The following is a 15774-nucleotide window of genomic DNA, read 5'->3' on the forward strand; positions in this document are numbered from 1 at the left end:
TGGAGAGGAGCGACCACCCCCGCCACCATTCCACACCGGCCAGTGGGGAGAGCAGTTACCTACTTACCTACAACAGCACAAGCGTAAAGCGTGGCAGCAGCGCAACAGTGAGGCGGGCAACAACCCCAGCCACAAGGAACCAGGTCAGTGCGGCCCCGGGGACAAAAGCCCATAAGCCAGCAACCTGGCAGCCAAAGGCGGCGTCCCACAACCAGAGGAGGGGGTGCAATCAGATAACCCCACGCAAACAGTAAGGGACAACACCCCAGGCAGTCCCAGAGGGCAAAGTGACACCGCAGGGAGCGCAGGAACGTCTAGCGCGCCTGACCAAGTCAGAGCCCAAGCAGTAGACCACAGAGGCGAGGCCAAGATGGCGAACCAAGCATCGGCCCTGATGGCCCCCATCCCATTCCTACCCAGACCAGGGGAACCACAGTTAAAATGGGAGGATTGGAGAGAATACTTTAAGAACTACATAGAGGCACGAGAGGACGACAATGGAGAGGAATACACGCCTGAAAGGAAAAAGAGATTGTTGCTCCACAATCTAGGCCCGGAAGGGGTGAGAGTGTTCGCAAACATAGTGCCCAAGGAAAGGGGTGCAACAGAGACGGATGTCTTTAAAAATGCATTGGAGGACCTGGACAATCATTATCGCCCTGCAGTGTGCGTCTCAATAGACAGGTACAATTTTCAACAAAGGAAGCAAGAGGCTGGTGAGTCTATAGACGACTACGTAGCTGCGCTCCGAAGTCTGGCCATCACATGCCGTTATGGGACGTTACAGGAGGAGTATATTAAAGACCAGATAGTCATGCATACCACCAACAGGGCTGTCCAGGACAAACTATGGGCACAGAGTGAGACCTCACTCAAGGAAGTCATAGCGATGGTAAAGAAGGCAGAAATGTCGAAACGCTGCGCAGAAGCGGCCAAAAGGGAAAGCACGCAGCGGCAGATGGTTAACAAGGTAGACGAAGCGTCAGCATCCAACAGACAAAAAGGATCCTATGGAGAACAGAGGAAGGAATCCAAATGGACTAGCAAACAGACTGGCCGCACAAGCACGGACAACAAATTCTCTTGCTATAGATGTGGCAGTGCAGCGCACTCGGCTCAAGATAAAGGCTGTCCTGCTTTTCGCGCCAGATGCGCGTTCTGTGGCCTGGTCGGCCATTTTGAAAAGGTATGTCGAAAAAAGGGGAGGAGGACCACCGTCAAATGTGTGGAGTCAGCGACGTCAGAAGTCAACGAGGACGACCTAGAAGACGGAGAAATGGTGCTGTGTATAGAGGATCAAGTATTGGAGGTGACAGGGAAAAGCAGAGACAAGCCCCGCACGGACATGCTTATTGGGGGTGTGAAAGTACACGTGGCTGTCGACTCAGGTTCCCCCTGGACCATAGTACAAAGATCCATATGGGAGGAAGATTTTGCACCGGTGGTTGGTCCAGACCTATGGCCACCCGACATCAGGCCCATTTCATACACAGAGAACGCCATTCCCTTGGTGGGCTGCCGAGACTTCATGTTTGAGTTTAGGGGAAGGACAGCCACCTGCACGTTATATGTCGCAGAGAAGGGCCCATCGGTGCTAGGATGGAGAGACGCAGGGGATCTGGGGATCATACTCAATCCCGGAGGCAAGGAACAGATACTCTTGACGGATGAGTGGCCCCTCACAAAAGAGGAAGATTGGAAATCGGCCTACCCCAAGGTGTTCGAGGGTATGGTAGGAAAACTGGACAAATTTGTACACAAAATGGTCCTCAAGGAAGGAGCCATACCAGTGACGCACAAAGTCAGGAACATTCCCATATCCACCAGCGATGCGGTGCAACAGGAGTTGCAGAGACTGGAGAATCAAGGCATCATAGAGCCAGTGGACAGTGCTGAGTGGTTGTCCCCCTTGGTGGTGGTCAAGAAACCAAATGGGAAGGTCCGTCTCTGTGTGGACCTCCGCGAGCTTAACAAATGCCTCATTGTGGAGAAGTTTCCCCTGCCCAGAATCGAGGAGATGCTGGCAAAGACAAAAGGCATCACTCATTTCTCCACTATAGATCTCACGTCTGCATACCATCAGATTGAGTTGCATCCCACAAGTAGAAAGTACACCTCCTTCATCACGCCCTTTGGGTGTTATCAATTCCGCAGGATGCCCTTCGGGCTGGCGTCCGCAGCTGCTGTCTTTCAAAAGTTAATGCATCGGCTATTTAAGGATATCGCTGGAGTGCAGTACTTTCAAGATGACATTCTGGTAATGGGCTCCACCAAAACAGACCATGACAACAAACTGACCAGAGTCCTCGAAGTGTTACAAAACAAAGGTTTAACAGCAGAGTGGAGTAAATGCAAGATTGGGATGCCCTCTGTCACTTACTTGGGTCACGAAATCGGAATCCATGGTATATCACCGAAAGAGCAAAATGTGAGGGCCATCAAGGAAGCCAGAGCCCCGAGTACCAAGGAGGAAGTGCGGTCATTCCTTGGAATGGCCGAGTACTATAGCAAATTCGTGAGGCATTTTGCCACAAAAACGTACAGAATGCGACAGCTCATCAGAGACAAGGCAACGTTTGAATGGGATGGGGAAGCACAAAATGAATTTGAAACGGTAAAGAACTGCATCAGCCAAGCCGTTCCCTTGCAAGGTTACGTCTCGACAGGGAACACCATCGTGACAACGGATGCTAGTGACAAAGGCTTAGGGGCGGTGTTGGCACAAGAGAGGGAGGATGGTTCAGTGGAAACCATCAGTTTTGCGTCACGTGCTCTTTCCCCGACGGAACAACGGTACAGCGTCATCGAAAAGGAGATGCTGGCAGTCACTTGAGCCATGGGCAAATTTAGACAGTTCATTTGGGGAACCAGGTTCAAGCTCCAAACAGACCATAAGCCCCTGGTCAAAGTCCTGACGTCTTCAGGCCATGACACGGCGACTCCAAGAATCGCTAAAATGACATTGAAACTACTAGATTACACATATGACGTGGAGTATCTGCCAGGAACTCGCAACAGGGTGGCGGATTACCTGAGTCGGGCTTCGGCAATGGAGGAGGCGCCGGAGATGGTCCTGGACAAAGAGGAGATGGTAGCCAGCATGGAAGACCATGAGGCAACGATTATTAGTCAAGAATGGGCGGCTGCGTACGAGCAAGACGGGGAGAAAGAGGAGATTAAAGGATACCTTACTTCTGGATGGCCGGACAAGAAAAAGCTCACTGAAAGTGTACGGAAGTTCTACGAGATGAGAGAAGAACTGTCATTGAGCGATTCAGGGATCTTTCTGTACCGAGGAGAAAGGGTAGTACCTCCAGAGTCTCTGATACCCCGATTATTGAAACAACTTCATGAAGGTCATCTGGGCATTGTAAAGACAAAGGCACGAGTCAAGCAAATGTATTGGTGGCCAGGCATGGATACCCAAATAGAAAGGCAAGTAAGAGAGTGTGGACAGTGCCAAGGAGCGGACAAAATACTTCGACCTCTCAGACCAGCCTTGGGGAAGTTCGAGACCCCTCAAAACCCTTGGGAGAACGTGGCCATTGACATACTGGGGCCTGTCTTGGATAACAGAGGTGTGAACAAATATCTGTGTGTAGTCATAGACAAGTATTCGAAATGGCCTGAAGTCGATATACAGGAATCCATGGACACTGACACTGTTTTGAAGTTCTTGACGTCATTATTCTTGAGAGAAGGCATACCTAAATCTATACTCAGCGATAACGGACCGCAGTTCGTATCGGACAAATGGAGGCGATTCATGAAGAGGAATGGGATTGAAACGAAGCACACAGCCATCTATCACCCAGCTTGTAACGGCCAAGCAGAGCGGTTCAACCGGGTGTTAATGGGCTCCATACAAGCAGCCATATCGCAAGGTAAAGACTGGGAGACTGAAGTGATGAGTATGCTGTGGGCTTACAGGATGACCCCTACAGTGGTGGGGTACAGTCCATTCCAAGTGCTGAGAGGCCGCCTCCCATTCACTAGGGACAACGTAGTGTGGAGGGAGAAAACCATCACCAGCAAATGGTCCCCGGCGGTGGTGCAGCACAACCTGGAGAAGGCCCAGAAGATATATGCGGCCCATTATGACAGAAGACGCAATGTGAAGGAAACAGAGCTGGAAGAAGGAGAGTGGGTCAGGGTCAAGCTGCCCACCATGCAAAGGAAAGGAGAAAGCAAGTATAGTCAACCCCTACAGGTCAAGGAGGTGCGAGGAAGGGCAGCCCTCCTCAGCGACGGCAAGGTATGGTCCCAAGACCGCATGGCAAAAGTCAACAAGATTTTAACGTGGCCTAAATCAGAGAGGGAGGAGATACAAGTGGGGCCTAAAGGAAATGAGGCCTTCCTGTATGCAGAGCTCAAAAGACCAGTTGGAAGAAGCAGGAAAGGACAGAGAAATGGAAACTTCTACCTCCAGATTTACCAATGAAGAAGATACACCCGCCGGTGAAGAACAGGGAGAAGATCAGAGAGAGGGTGAGAGTTCACTGGGAGAGAGATCGATGGTGGAAAAGATGCCGGTAAGGTGCACCCGCAGTGGCAGGGCAGTTAAGGTGCCCTCCAGATATCGAGACTTTGAATTGAGTGGACACTAGATCTGAGGCGGGCACAGCTTAGCTATTATATGTTAAAGGGGGGAGATATGTGGTGTGCGCTCTAGTCTACGAGCGTGAACGCGATGATGCGTCACGCCGTAGACAAGAGCGGAAGGCGCACGCATGCGCAGTGACTGAGATTGAAGGCGCGAAGCGGGGAATCGACAGTTAGCGACCGGAGCTCTACCTGTTAAGACGCTCGGCGCTTTATGCTTAATTATAACTTTACTTACCTTAATAAAACGGTTCTGCAACCAAAGCGACTCACAGTGTCTGATGTGGGGATAAAGGAGAAACATTATACTACTGTCAATGGAAGCTTGTTTCTGTGTCTGCTCCCTGCTGCTGCTACTTTGCCATTGATGCACTAGTGTTGTTTGATAATACTAATGTAGAACATTCATTTCGTGAGCTTGGTCCGCAGTGACGGCTCCTCAGCAAAGGCGGAGTAGTGTCGCCCCACTGCTTTGAAGCAGTAAAAGAAAGGAAACATAAAACGTTAATAACTCGAGCATATTATCATTTAAAGTTTTCCTGCTGCTGCAGAAGCTAGGCGGGGCTGAGCTGCTCCAATGAGAGAGGAGCAGGAGGAGTGGTTTGTCCACTCCGAGTGCGCATGAATGTTTGGCCGGCATTCTCGGCTGGTCAAACATTCATGCGCACTTTACATGTTCTCCATGAAGGCTGCATTATGGCCCAGGCCCCCAAACCCCGTCTGAGCGCCGAACCATGGCGCTCAGACCAATCACAACGCTGCATTGCAGTGTAGTGGTTGGTCAGGGAAGCCTGGGTGTGCTTCCTGGTTCCTGTACCTGGCCCAAGTCCGGCAGACCAGAGACGCGGGACGCGGCAATAAAGTAAGTGGGTTTATAAAAAATATGTTTACATAGCACTTACTCCTCCCTTCCCCCTCCAACCATGCCGGCCACCACTGAGCTCGGATATTATCCACACTTGCCGCCTTGTTTCTTTATTTCTCGGCTGTAGCGCCGAGACGCCCACTGTAGCGCCGAGACGCCCAAGGGCATTTTATTGCGCTTTATACATTTAAAAAATAAATACATATTGGAATACATTGCCTCTACACATCCGTTCTGCTTCATCACTGCTTCAATTTCGTAAGATAAGAAAAACCTGGTTGTTTAATCAGTAAATCTAAGCTCTAACATCCTGCATAGAACCTGTAGCGCCGAGACGCCCAAGGACATTTGTTTGCGCTTTATAAATTTTAAAAATAAATAAAATAAATGTATCAGAACTGGATACTGGATAATTTTGTGTGCTACAAACTGCAACTGTACTGTTTTTCTTGTGCCTTGTCTAATGCGCTGATCATATAACACACATGTTAAAAAAAAGTGATTTTCCTTTCGCAGGATGAAAGGTAGTGTGCACCAAAGGGACTTAGCAGCAACTAGGAAGGCCCTCCCTCAAGATTGAAAACGGTTCAACTTTGGGACAAGTTTGCATATTTTGGGCCGCAGTAAACCCCATTTCTGTTCCGTTAAAAGCGTCTCTGAGCCAATTGGGAGTATTTTTTTTACTATGATTCAAATCTAGTATTGGTCTTAAAGTATGCTGGTAGCATAGGGAGCCTTAGCATGGTGAGCAAATGAGCATGCAGCACTATTTGTAGACAAGTCATTTTATTCAAGAAATCCCTTGTAATCCTCAGGCAAATGCCGGTGACGAGTTCAATAGTTGTCAAATGGTATATTTCAATAGGGAAAACCTCGTCTTCGTACTGATGCAGCCGTCTTTGCTCATGTACTAAATATTTCTGCTCCTGTAGGACAGGCACAGCAGCTCTGAGACAACTGCAGTCCAAGCTAGCTTCAAAAAGTCCATGTTCCCAGCTAGGATCTCTTCTCCGGCTCTGACCAGAATCTAGATTTGGCCGGTTCATATTAGTCCCTCGTTCATTTCTGGAGTTGCATCCTGCATTGTCTTGTCTTTCAATTAGTCTTGGCTTTAAAATGACCCAACATGTCCTAAGAGTTTAACCCTTGATGTTCCCTGGTGAAGGACTCTAACCTTTACTCGAATTTTTCCACTTTTTTGCCACTTTCTGCTTTTTTGCTACAATAAGATAGTGAATTACCATTTTTTTAATTCTTCAAATGTGCTTATTTTCTCCATTCTACATCTCCATCCATAAATACATCCTAAAGGTTCCATGGCATTTCCGTAAGTAGTTTGAGGAGTTTTAGCAATGCTAGTGGATAAATGGTGGGTTTTTATTTCACATTTCCTTACAGAGTTTGAGGGCTTTTCTGCAGACACACAGTTTTTTCTCTCTCTCCCTCCCAATCAAAGGGAAGGACATTATATTTTTTTTAACTATGCTATGTGGGCCACATTCTTTCTTTGTTTCCCTCTTGTCCCTCGTGCAACACATTGATCCTCTTTCAAGTGACAGGGCGGAGCTGCGATACAGGAAATGACTGGCAAAGTCCCATGGTTGACCATCATTGGTTGGTCGTTCCTTGACCATCATTGGTCGGCCCGTGCTTAACCATCATTGGTTGCTCGTTCCATGACCATCATTGGTTGGCTGTTTCTTGACCATCTTTGTTTTGCCGGTCCTTGGCCATCATTGGTCGGCCATTCCTTGACCATCACTGGTTGGCCGTTCCTTGACCATCATTGGTTGGCTGGTACTTGACCATCATTGGTTGGCCGTTACTTGACCATCATTGTTTGGCCATTCCTTGTCCATCGTTAGTTGGCTGTTCCTTAGATGACAATAGGAGCTCTCCATCTATGCCATATTACGTGCTAATGAAGGCCGTAGCCTGACGGCATTGCAAGCCATTATTGTTTATCAGTAGCAGCACAATGTTTTTTCTCTAGCTGGTCTTTATGTATTGTCCTTTATTGAAACTTTTTCATTACAGAAACTGAACAACGTGTGCTCCCTGACCAATGTCCGTGCTCGGTATCACTGTCAGTGGCATAACAAAACTTATGGGGACCCCCCCCTGCAAAGTACAGGGTGGGGGGTCCGGACACTCCAGACCCAGTCAGGAGCTCTTCGACCAGCAATCTTCATCGATTGGACTGCTGTTGTTAGGTCTTTCACAATTTCCTTCTGCCCACTACAGCATACAGCCAGTGGGTTAGCCTACTTCAGCCACTGGTTAGCTACACTGAGTGACAACATTCTCCTCTTTCACAAGGAGCACATGCGCACACACAAACACACACAAGGTAGTTCCCTTCAGTGCCATGAACTACTACTGCGGCGGCAATGTGTGATTTTGAGACCAAAAAATTGATTCGCTTCTAGCCAATATATTCTTTTTTTTTTTGCAAGGTCCTGGCAACTCTCTCACCAATACAGTTTTACAAAACCTGTGACAAAATAAAACGAGCAAGGGCGAAGCCAAATGACTGGAGGCTAGCGCCAGACCTATTGACTTTGCCAGTACCTCGTAATCTGTATTTTCTTACACCACCCCCCCACCCACCCAGCTTTTATGATCCTCTGGTTTTCATTTAATGTGTTATCAAAATAACAACATCCTGCAGCCAGGGAGGAATTCCAAAAGTCTGTTAGTGATGTTGACTCCTGGATGAGCAATAACTCCTAAGTACACACAGATAAAACCAAGAGGTCAACACAATCCTGAGCCTGAACCTTCTGAATGTTGACCCTCTCAATTTGACGCGTCCCCTATTCCTGCTCCTTCCATTCACAATCTTGGTGTCCACTGTGACCGGATTTCCCAACCTGTTTTTTCCAAATGAGGCTTCTCAGAAACTTCTTCACATCTTGGCATCTAATAGTGTTAGCCGTCATTCAAAATTGTATCAACCATTGCAATTCTCTCTACCTTGAGTCTTCTGCTAAGCTTCTGCAGCTCCTTCAATATATTCAGAACACAGCTTTGCATGTCATTTTTAACCTTCCTTCATAACCCACATCATTCCCTTTCTTCACTCCCTTCATTGGCTCCCTATTGCTAGACAATCATTTACAAGGCCCTGTGATCCCAATGCCTTTCATCAAAGTGACCCTCTTTACCTACAAAACAAATGTTCTCACTATACTGCTCCCTGTCATCTGGATTTTTCCTCGTAGAGCCTCCTTGTGGTTCCTTATCGTGAGTGGGCCCTTGCTGGTGGCCGCACCTTTTCTGATCCTACGGCCAAATATTGAAACCATCTTCCCCTATGTCTTTGCATCATCAACCAAATCTTGCCTTTTTGAGAAGCCTTCAAACTCTGGCTATTCTCTTCCTTGGCTACCTGTTCACCTGCATTGTCTTGTCGCCACTGATCTTCCTTAGCGATAGGACACCTTTATATATATTTGCACGCTGTAGAAATCTTCAAAATACATGGACAATGGAGGCCTGAACATCTGCCATCATCAAACTCTCACATGAGTTATCTTGCAAGTGATCGGGCGGCTCCTTTTGTCAATGGCTGTCCAGTTGCAAATTCTAATGATCTAAGCACAGATACCAATCTTGGCTAGACAAGAGGCAGTGAAGCACAATTGCTGAGAAGGATTCGTGTTTTGCCTAATCTGGTGGCCACCTATCGCTCTCTGTGCTCAGGCTATTTTTTAATTGCTGCTAAGTAGCCGATCAAAACATTTATGTCTATGAATCCCCTTTTGGATCATGTTTGTAGTCTTTGTGGTAATTGATTGACAACATCTGTGGCATATAATTTTTAATTTAAGTGCACAAACACTTGAGTTGAATACTGTCACAGGAATTCTGGAACTGGATGGGTGTTTGGACAAAATATCAGAGAAAAAATATTGTTGGGACAAAATATTGTGTCAAGAATATCAAGGACAAAGATATTGTGAAGGTAAGTTTCTATAGGTATGCAAAGTTTTACTATATATAACTCCACATATATGTAATGTGATAAAATATATATCTTCAAGGTATATAGATGTGGAGTTTAGAATAGTAAATCTATACTTACCTATTTGTACTTAGCTTCTCGATATTTTGATCCTCGATATTTTTGACACAATATTCTGTCCACACGATATTTCTGTTTCTGATATTCTTTCAGTGAGCCGCTCATTTTCCACATATCATATTCCGATGCCTCTCCGGGAAAGAATAGGCAGTGTTTCAAATGTGTTGTCCTGTGTTGCTCAAGTATCCAGTTTGCAGCCTTGATTCTGTTGCTTGACGTGTTCATAAATGTTTTTTTGATCTAAAGAAAACTGTAAGTTCAACACTTTACTCAAGTTGAGAGTTTGACCCGCGTCACACAGGTACAACAGCCAAGAGTTTAAAGAAAAAGTAAATGGAAAATATTTCGAAGTTTAAGGATCCAGCACTTGCTCTCAATTTAAACTTTTTTCCAATTTGTTGGAGTCTTACAAGAATTTAGGGAAACACTGCAACTGCATCTCAAGATCTTGGGGTCTACTTTTTTCTATCATAGGGTATGGAGCTCATCCTGGTAGCGCATCGTATCAAGTGACGGCATCAAACAAACATCTTGGGACCTAGATACACGTCACAAGGGGTGAATACAAGAAACCAAGTACTTGGGCATCAGTGCAAGCTGAAGGGAATGTCTTCAGACTTGGAAGCATGTCCTCCTGGGTCCTCAAAGAATTGGACAGATGTCCCAGATCAGTATTTCAAGGAAGTAGGGAGGTCCCTGGAGTTCCCCATTTTAAGAGACAATGAATGCTGCAGTTAGGACTTCTCTGGTGGATGGTCCATTCTACGGGATTGCGCTCTACCCCAGGTTTGCATGATCCTCTCTCTGTTAATGTAGCTCATACGCTGTGGCTCCATGTTTGTCTTTCTAGGTTTTGCTTATGACACAATTTAGTTCCAAGGCAATGCTTATGACACAGTGTGGTACCATGGTTGACCTTCCCGGCAATGCTTATTGACTCAGGGCCCGATTCACAGAACTAACTTAAGACAAAATCCTAAACTTACTATCATTTACTCATTTTGGTATTCACAGAAGGCACTTACTCATTAATGAGTAAGAGCCTTCTGTGAATACCAAAATGAGTAAGTGCCTTCTGTGAATAACAAAATGAGTAAGTGCCTTCTGTGAATACCAAAATGAGTAAGTGTCGTCTGTGAATACCAAAATGAGTAAGTGACTTTAGTGAATACCAAAATGAGTAAGTGCCTTCTGTGAATACCCAAATGAGTAAGTGCCTTTAGTGAATGCCAAAATGAGTAAGTGCCTTCTGTGAATACCAAAATGAGGAAGTGCCTTCTGTGAATACCAAAATGAGTAAGTGCCTGTGAATACCAAAATGAGTAAGTGCCGTCTGTGAATACCAAAATGAGTAAGTGCCTTCTGTGAATACCTAAATGAGTAAGTGCCTTCTGTGAATACCAAATTGAGTAAGTGCCTGTGAATACCAAAATGAGTAAGTGCCGTCTGTGAATACCAAATGAGTAAGTGCCTTCTGTGAATACCAAAATGAGTAAGTGCCTTCTGTGAATACCAAAATGAGTAAGTGCCGGTGAATACCAAAATGAGTAAATGCCGTCTGTGAATACCAAAATGAGTAAGTGCCTTCTGTGAATACCTAAATGAGTAAGTGCCTGTGAATACCAAAATGAGTAAGTGCCGTCTGTGAATACCAAAATGAGTAAGTGCCTTTAGTGAATACCAAAATGGTAGTAAGTTTAGGACTTTGCCTTAAGTTAGTTCTGTGAATCGGGCCCTCGGTGTGCTTCCTTGATTCTAATGGTAATGCTGATAACTTGATGGAGGGGGCTTTCTGATGGGTGGTGTGATTACCTTGTGTTTCTCTCCACAGAGGGACAGACATTCCAGCCCGGGATCAGCTGTGCATGGTTCCTATTCAGTGTCCAATCAGAGATCCTCCTCCAGCACAGGGTAAGCTTTCATTGGGTGTTAATCCTACGTCGTCATTCGTGAACAGCGTGACGTTTGTAATACGAGAGTTCCAGAAAATCAGGAGGTGCTTGTAACTATTATCTAGTGCCCTCGTTAATGTGTGAAGCGCTTGTTGTGACACAGAGAAAAGACTGCTAGCAGTTCCACAGCAGTAGATAGAAACTTACATTTAAATAGAAAGAAATATTCACAAAATGCATATATTGTCTACAATGAGGGTTCCCAGCAGCCATATGTAGCTTCAGGAGAGTAAGACAGTAGCTGGCATTCTCAGAACACTCACTGCCTGCCCCTTTAATCCATCCCCCATTCTTCCAAATCTGACACTCAGTTATGTTTACAAAGATAGTAATAAAGCTGGACGTGTAAGAGACTTTGTTGTATCCTAGTTAATTGTATCTAGATCCAAGAAACATTGATAAGTTGGTCAGTAAACACTTCTTCTCTATATGCTAATTATACCCTATCTTCAAGACAAAAGTCCCTCTCTTTAGACTCTTTCAATACTGAACACCATGGTTGTAAAGGGAAGTACTTCCTTAGCAGCTGAGAAACAGATCAGAGGAACCCTTGCCACAACCACCCATGTACTCAAAGTGACTGGAAGACACATACCCTAAGCCCCCATGAGTACCTCTCATGCACCCCAAGTGTCGGGAAAAGGGTATCCCATACCCAGCTAGGAGTCCTCTCGTGCCCCCTGAGTGTCTGAAAGAGAAATTCCCAGGCCCAACTAGAAAGACCTTCCCATGAGTTGGGTTGTCTGGGACCTTGCTGCTTCCTGATGCTCCTGCCTGTTACTGTTGCACTGAACGTAGTTTGTTCTGTCCCAGTCCTTCTTGGCACTTATGGTCATACGGGTGGTCGCGTGGAGGGAAATCAGAGCAGCCACGGGCAGAGACCAGACTGGAGGGATAGGCTCTGTGCTAACTTGTGTCAGAAATGCCCCATTCACCAGACTGCACAGGAAACGGAAGCAGAATTAGAGCAGCAGCACCGCACAGATTACAAGCCACATGTGCTTGGGCCAAGGCCTCATTCTTAGTCCCCAAAGTTTCATCGAGGTCATTCCTTGGCTTCTCGCATTGTTCCACTTTTCTTTAAGCCCACACTCTTGGTATCCGCTTGATTGTTCCTTTTAAAGTATTTGTGGTGACGTACTTGGACAGCGGAGGCTCCTCCCCTAAAGCGGGGAGCGTTGCCCCACTGCTGTAAGAGCAGTGCAGCGGAAAAATATCATTATATTTTTCCGTTCCTAGGTGCGGAGAGGGGCGGGGTTGGCCAGAGCAGGGGCCAGGGGGGAGGAGTGGTGAGCACACTGAAAGTGCCCATGACTGTTTGGTCTGCCGCCATGGGCCGACAAAACATTCATGCGCACTTTCCATGCTCCCCACCAGGCTGCATTACACAGACTTATGGGGAACATGCACAGGCTCCCTGTCCCCGTCTGAGCACTGAACCACAGAGTTCAGACCAATCACAGCGATGCACTGCACTGCAGCATTGTGATTGGCTTTGGGAACTAATCACAACGCTGCAGTGCAGCGTTGTGATTGGCTTAGGGAGTCCAGGTGCTTCCTGCAATGGAGGAGAGGGGGTGGAGAGGCAGCGGCTGGCGACGCGACTGGCAGGTACGTTTGCTTTATTTTTTTATTTTCTAACCCCGCCTCACCATCACCATGCCCTACCAGCTGCCACTGTAGTTGGACGAGATCACTCTTCAGTGTCCCCCAGCATCCTTTACTAACAGTGGCCTAACAAAACTTCAGAGGGCCCCCTGCAAAGTGTATGAAGGGCCCATCCCCATGCTCTGAACCCAGTCACGAGCTCTCAGGCCCGCCTCTCCCCAGTGCCGGAAGGGGCCTCCTGGAACTCGGGGTCCCATCGCACCGCAGGGGCTATTGTTACACTATTGTTTACTACATTACTGAGAATACCAACATCCTAAACCTTTGGCAGCAAGACCCCATTTGTCTGTAGAATTCTCTCCCCATTTTGTCTGCTACTCATATACACAGCAGCAAACAGGGTAACTCAGTATCACCCAGGAGTATGGGGATTACATGAACAAAAGAGCAGTCACTTTCAGGAGAGTCATTTTACCTTGGATCAAGCCAAAACAGTAGACTTACCACAGTAATAATTACTTTAAAATTTGAATTATGCACAGTAAAATGTATCTGGATTGCTAATGCTACAACATTAGAAAAGCGAGCTAGGGGAATCAAATTGAATATAAATCACAAATAAACTGAATGTATTTAACTTAAAAACAAATTAGGAAAGGCAAAAGCTTTTCCTTAAAACATTTAGAGAAATACAAAAGGAGCCCTCTCCAACAATAGCACATACACAAACAAATATAGCCAAGTACACAAACATTCAAAAAGACTGTGCAATCATCTAAGGAGGTTTTATATAAATATAAAAATCCCATAATTCATTAAAAAATTCATTGAATAGAGCGGTCTATAGGTATCAATGTTTTGTTCTCCTCACGGTAATTCATCCACAAGGCTATCCTCGGGACAAAATCTGTACTACTGTAAATTTATATCCGCTCATGTAGGTCAACACAGACACAATATAGGGCTCCACGTGTTGGAGGCCCAGTTTATTAACTTCCTTCCATCTGTCAATGAGAGACTAAGGAACTCGCATCAGTCAGAAATGTATATTGGTGACACAAACATTCAGGCCTATCTCTAAGTTTCAAGGTACAATATCTAGAAAAGTGAGACTCAAGACTTCAACAAGTGGTGCCTTGGTATTCGCAACCACAGCATTCTGCAATAGTGACACCTAAGAGAAACTTTGGGACCTTCTGTTTTTATTTGTTTCTAATAAATTAAACACTTGTTCTCCCTTTCATAAGTGAGAAACTTAAAAACCAAGGGGCATCTTACCAACAAGTAGCGATAATTATCGCTAAATAGGCTTAGCGACGATTTTTTTATCGCTGGATATGTTAGCGGAGAAAACATGCTATTAGCAACATTTTTCTCCATTGTGCTAAAATATCCAGCAATAGCAGCGAAATGCGTGAATATCGCTGAGAATACAGCGATATTTACGCATTAGCGACAAAATGCTCTTAGCCATGTTATCCACCTCCCATTGGATAACATGGCTAAGAACTGGTCTGGGAAGGTGTTAGTATTTGGAGATATTCACACTTAGCGCGAATATTTTCAACGCTACGCCTGCCTTGCTACTAGGCGATAGCGACTGCTTTCAGTCGCTAACAGGTTGGGTACGCCCACTTTGCATGTCATTAGCGATAAATATCGCTGACATGCAAAGCGGGCCCAAAACCGCTCGCTATCGCCTAAAAGCTGTCACTAACATCAGTTAGCGACAGCTTGCCAATAGAGCGATAGAATTATCATCGCTTAGCGGGCGGAAAGGGCCGCTAAACCGGCGATAATTGCCTATCGCCCCCCTTGATAATATGCCCCCAAGTACCTTTACGTATCTGTAGGTCTTCACAAATTAATACCTTACTTGAAACTCATATGCTGACTGCAGCTGCAATTTATATTCTTTTCATGTTTCTGAAATTCTTTGGACTCTTGTTCAGCTCTTGTTCAACTCTTGGATACATTGGGCCTATCATCTCTTTTCATTTATTTGGGATTGGATTGGACAGAAAACTTGATTCTAATTTTGGATTGGATTGACTTGGATTTTGAATAGTTTTGGATTGGACATTGGATTTTGGATTGGATTGTATGATGGATTTTGTGATTGATTGGAAAAGGGATTATAAATTGAATTGGATAATGGATTGAATTCTTGCTTGGTCTAGATTTGGAGTTTGATTAGACTGTATTTTGGATTGGATTGAATTGGATTTTGGATTGGATTGGGATTGCAATTGGGATTGAGATAGGTTTGTGATGGGATTGGGATGGGAATGGGATGGGATAGTATTTGGATGGGACGGTATTGGTGTGAGATGGGATTAAATTGAGATTGTGATTGGAATTGGCATTGGGATTAGGATTGGGTTTCGTTTGGGATTGGATGGTATTGGGATGGGATTGGGATTGGGATGGGATGGGATTATTGTGGGATGTGATTGGGATTGGTTTGGGATTGGATAGTATTAGAATGGAGAGTATTGGGATTGGATTGGATTGGGATTGGGATTGCAATTGGAATGTGATTAGGATTGGGATAGGTTTGGGATGGGAAGGGATATTATTGGAATTGGATTGGTGTGGGCTGGGTTTGGGATTGGTTTGGATTCCACTACCGATAAACTGCAGCGGGAACCAAGCATGAT

The 15774-nt window shown here is 45.6% G+C and overlaps 1 protein-coding gene across 1 annotated transcript in view; it reads left to right on the forward strand.

Annotated features, from left to right (window-relative positions):
* Positions 1-15774, forward strand: part of FBXO41 (F-box protein 41) — a 440751-nt gene that overhangs the window by 264056 nt on the left and 160921 nt on the right. Inside the window, exon 3 of the mRNA XM_078677191.1 lies at positions 11386-11465. Within this exon, the coding sequence (XP_078533317.1) occupies positions 11386-11465 (80 nt within the window). The remainder of the gene's footprint in view (positions 1-11385; positions 11466-15774) is intronic.

Source organism: Lissotriton helveticus, chromosome 2_1 (genome assembly GCF_964261635.1).
Source record: "Lissotriton helveticus chromosome 2_1, aLisHel1.1, whole genome shotgun sequence".
In the NCBI taxonomy this organism is placed as follows: domain Eukaryota; kingdom Metazoa; phylum Chordata; class Amphibia; order Caudata; family Salamandridae; genus Lissotriton; species Lissotriton helveticus.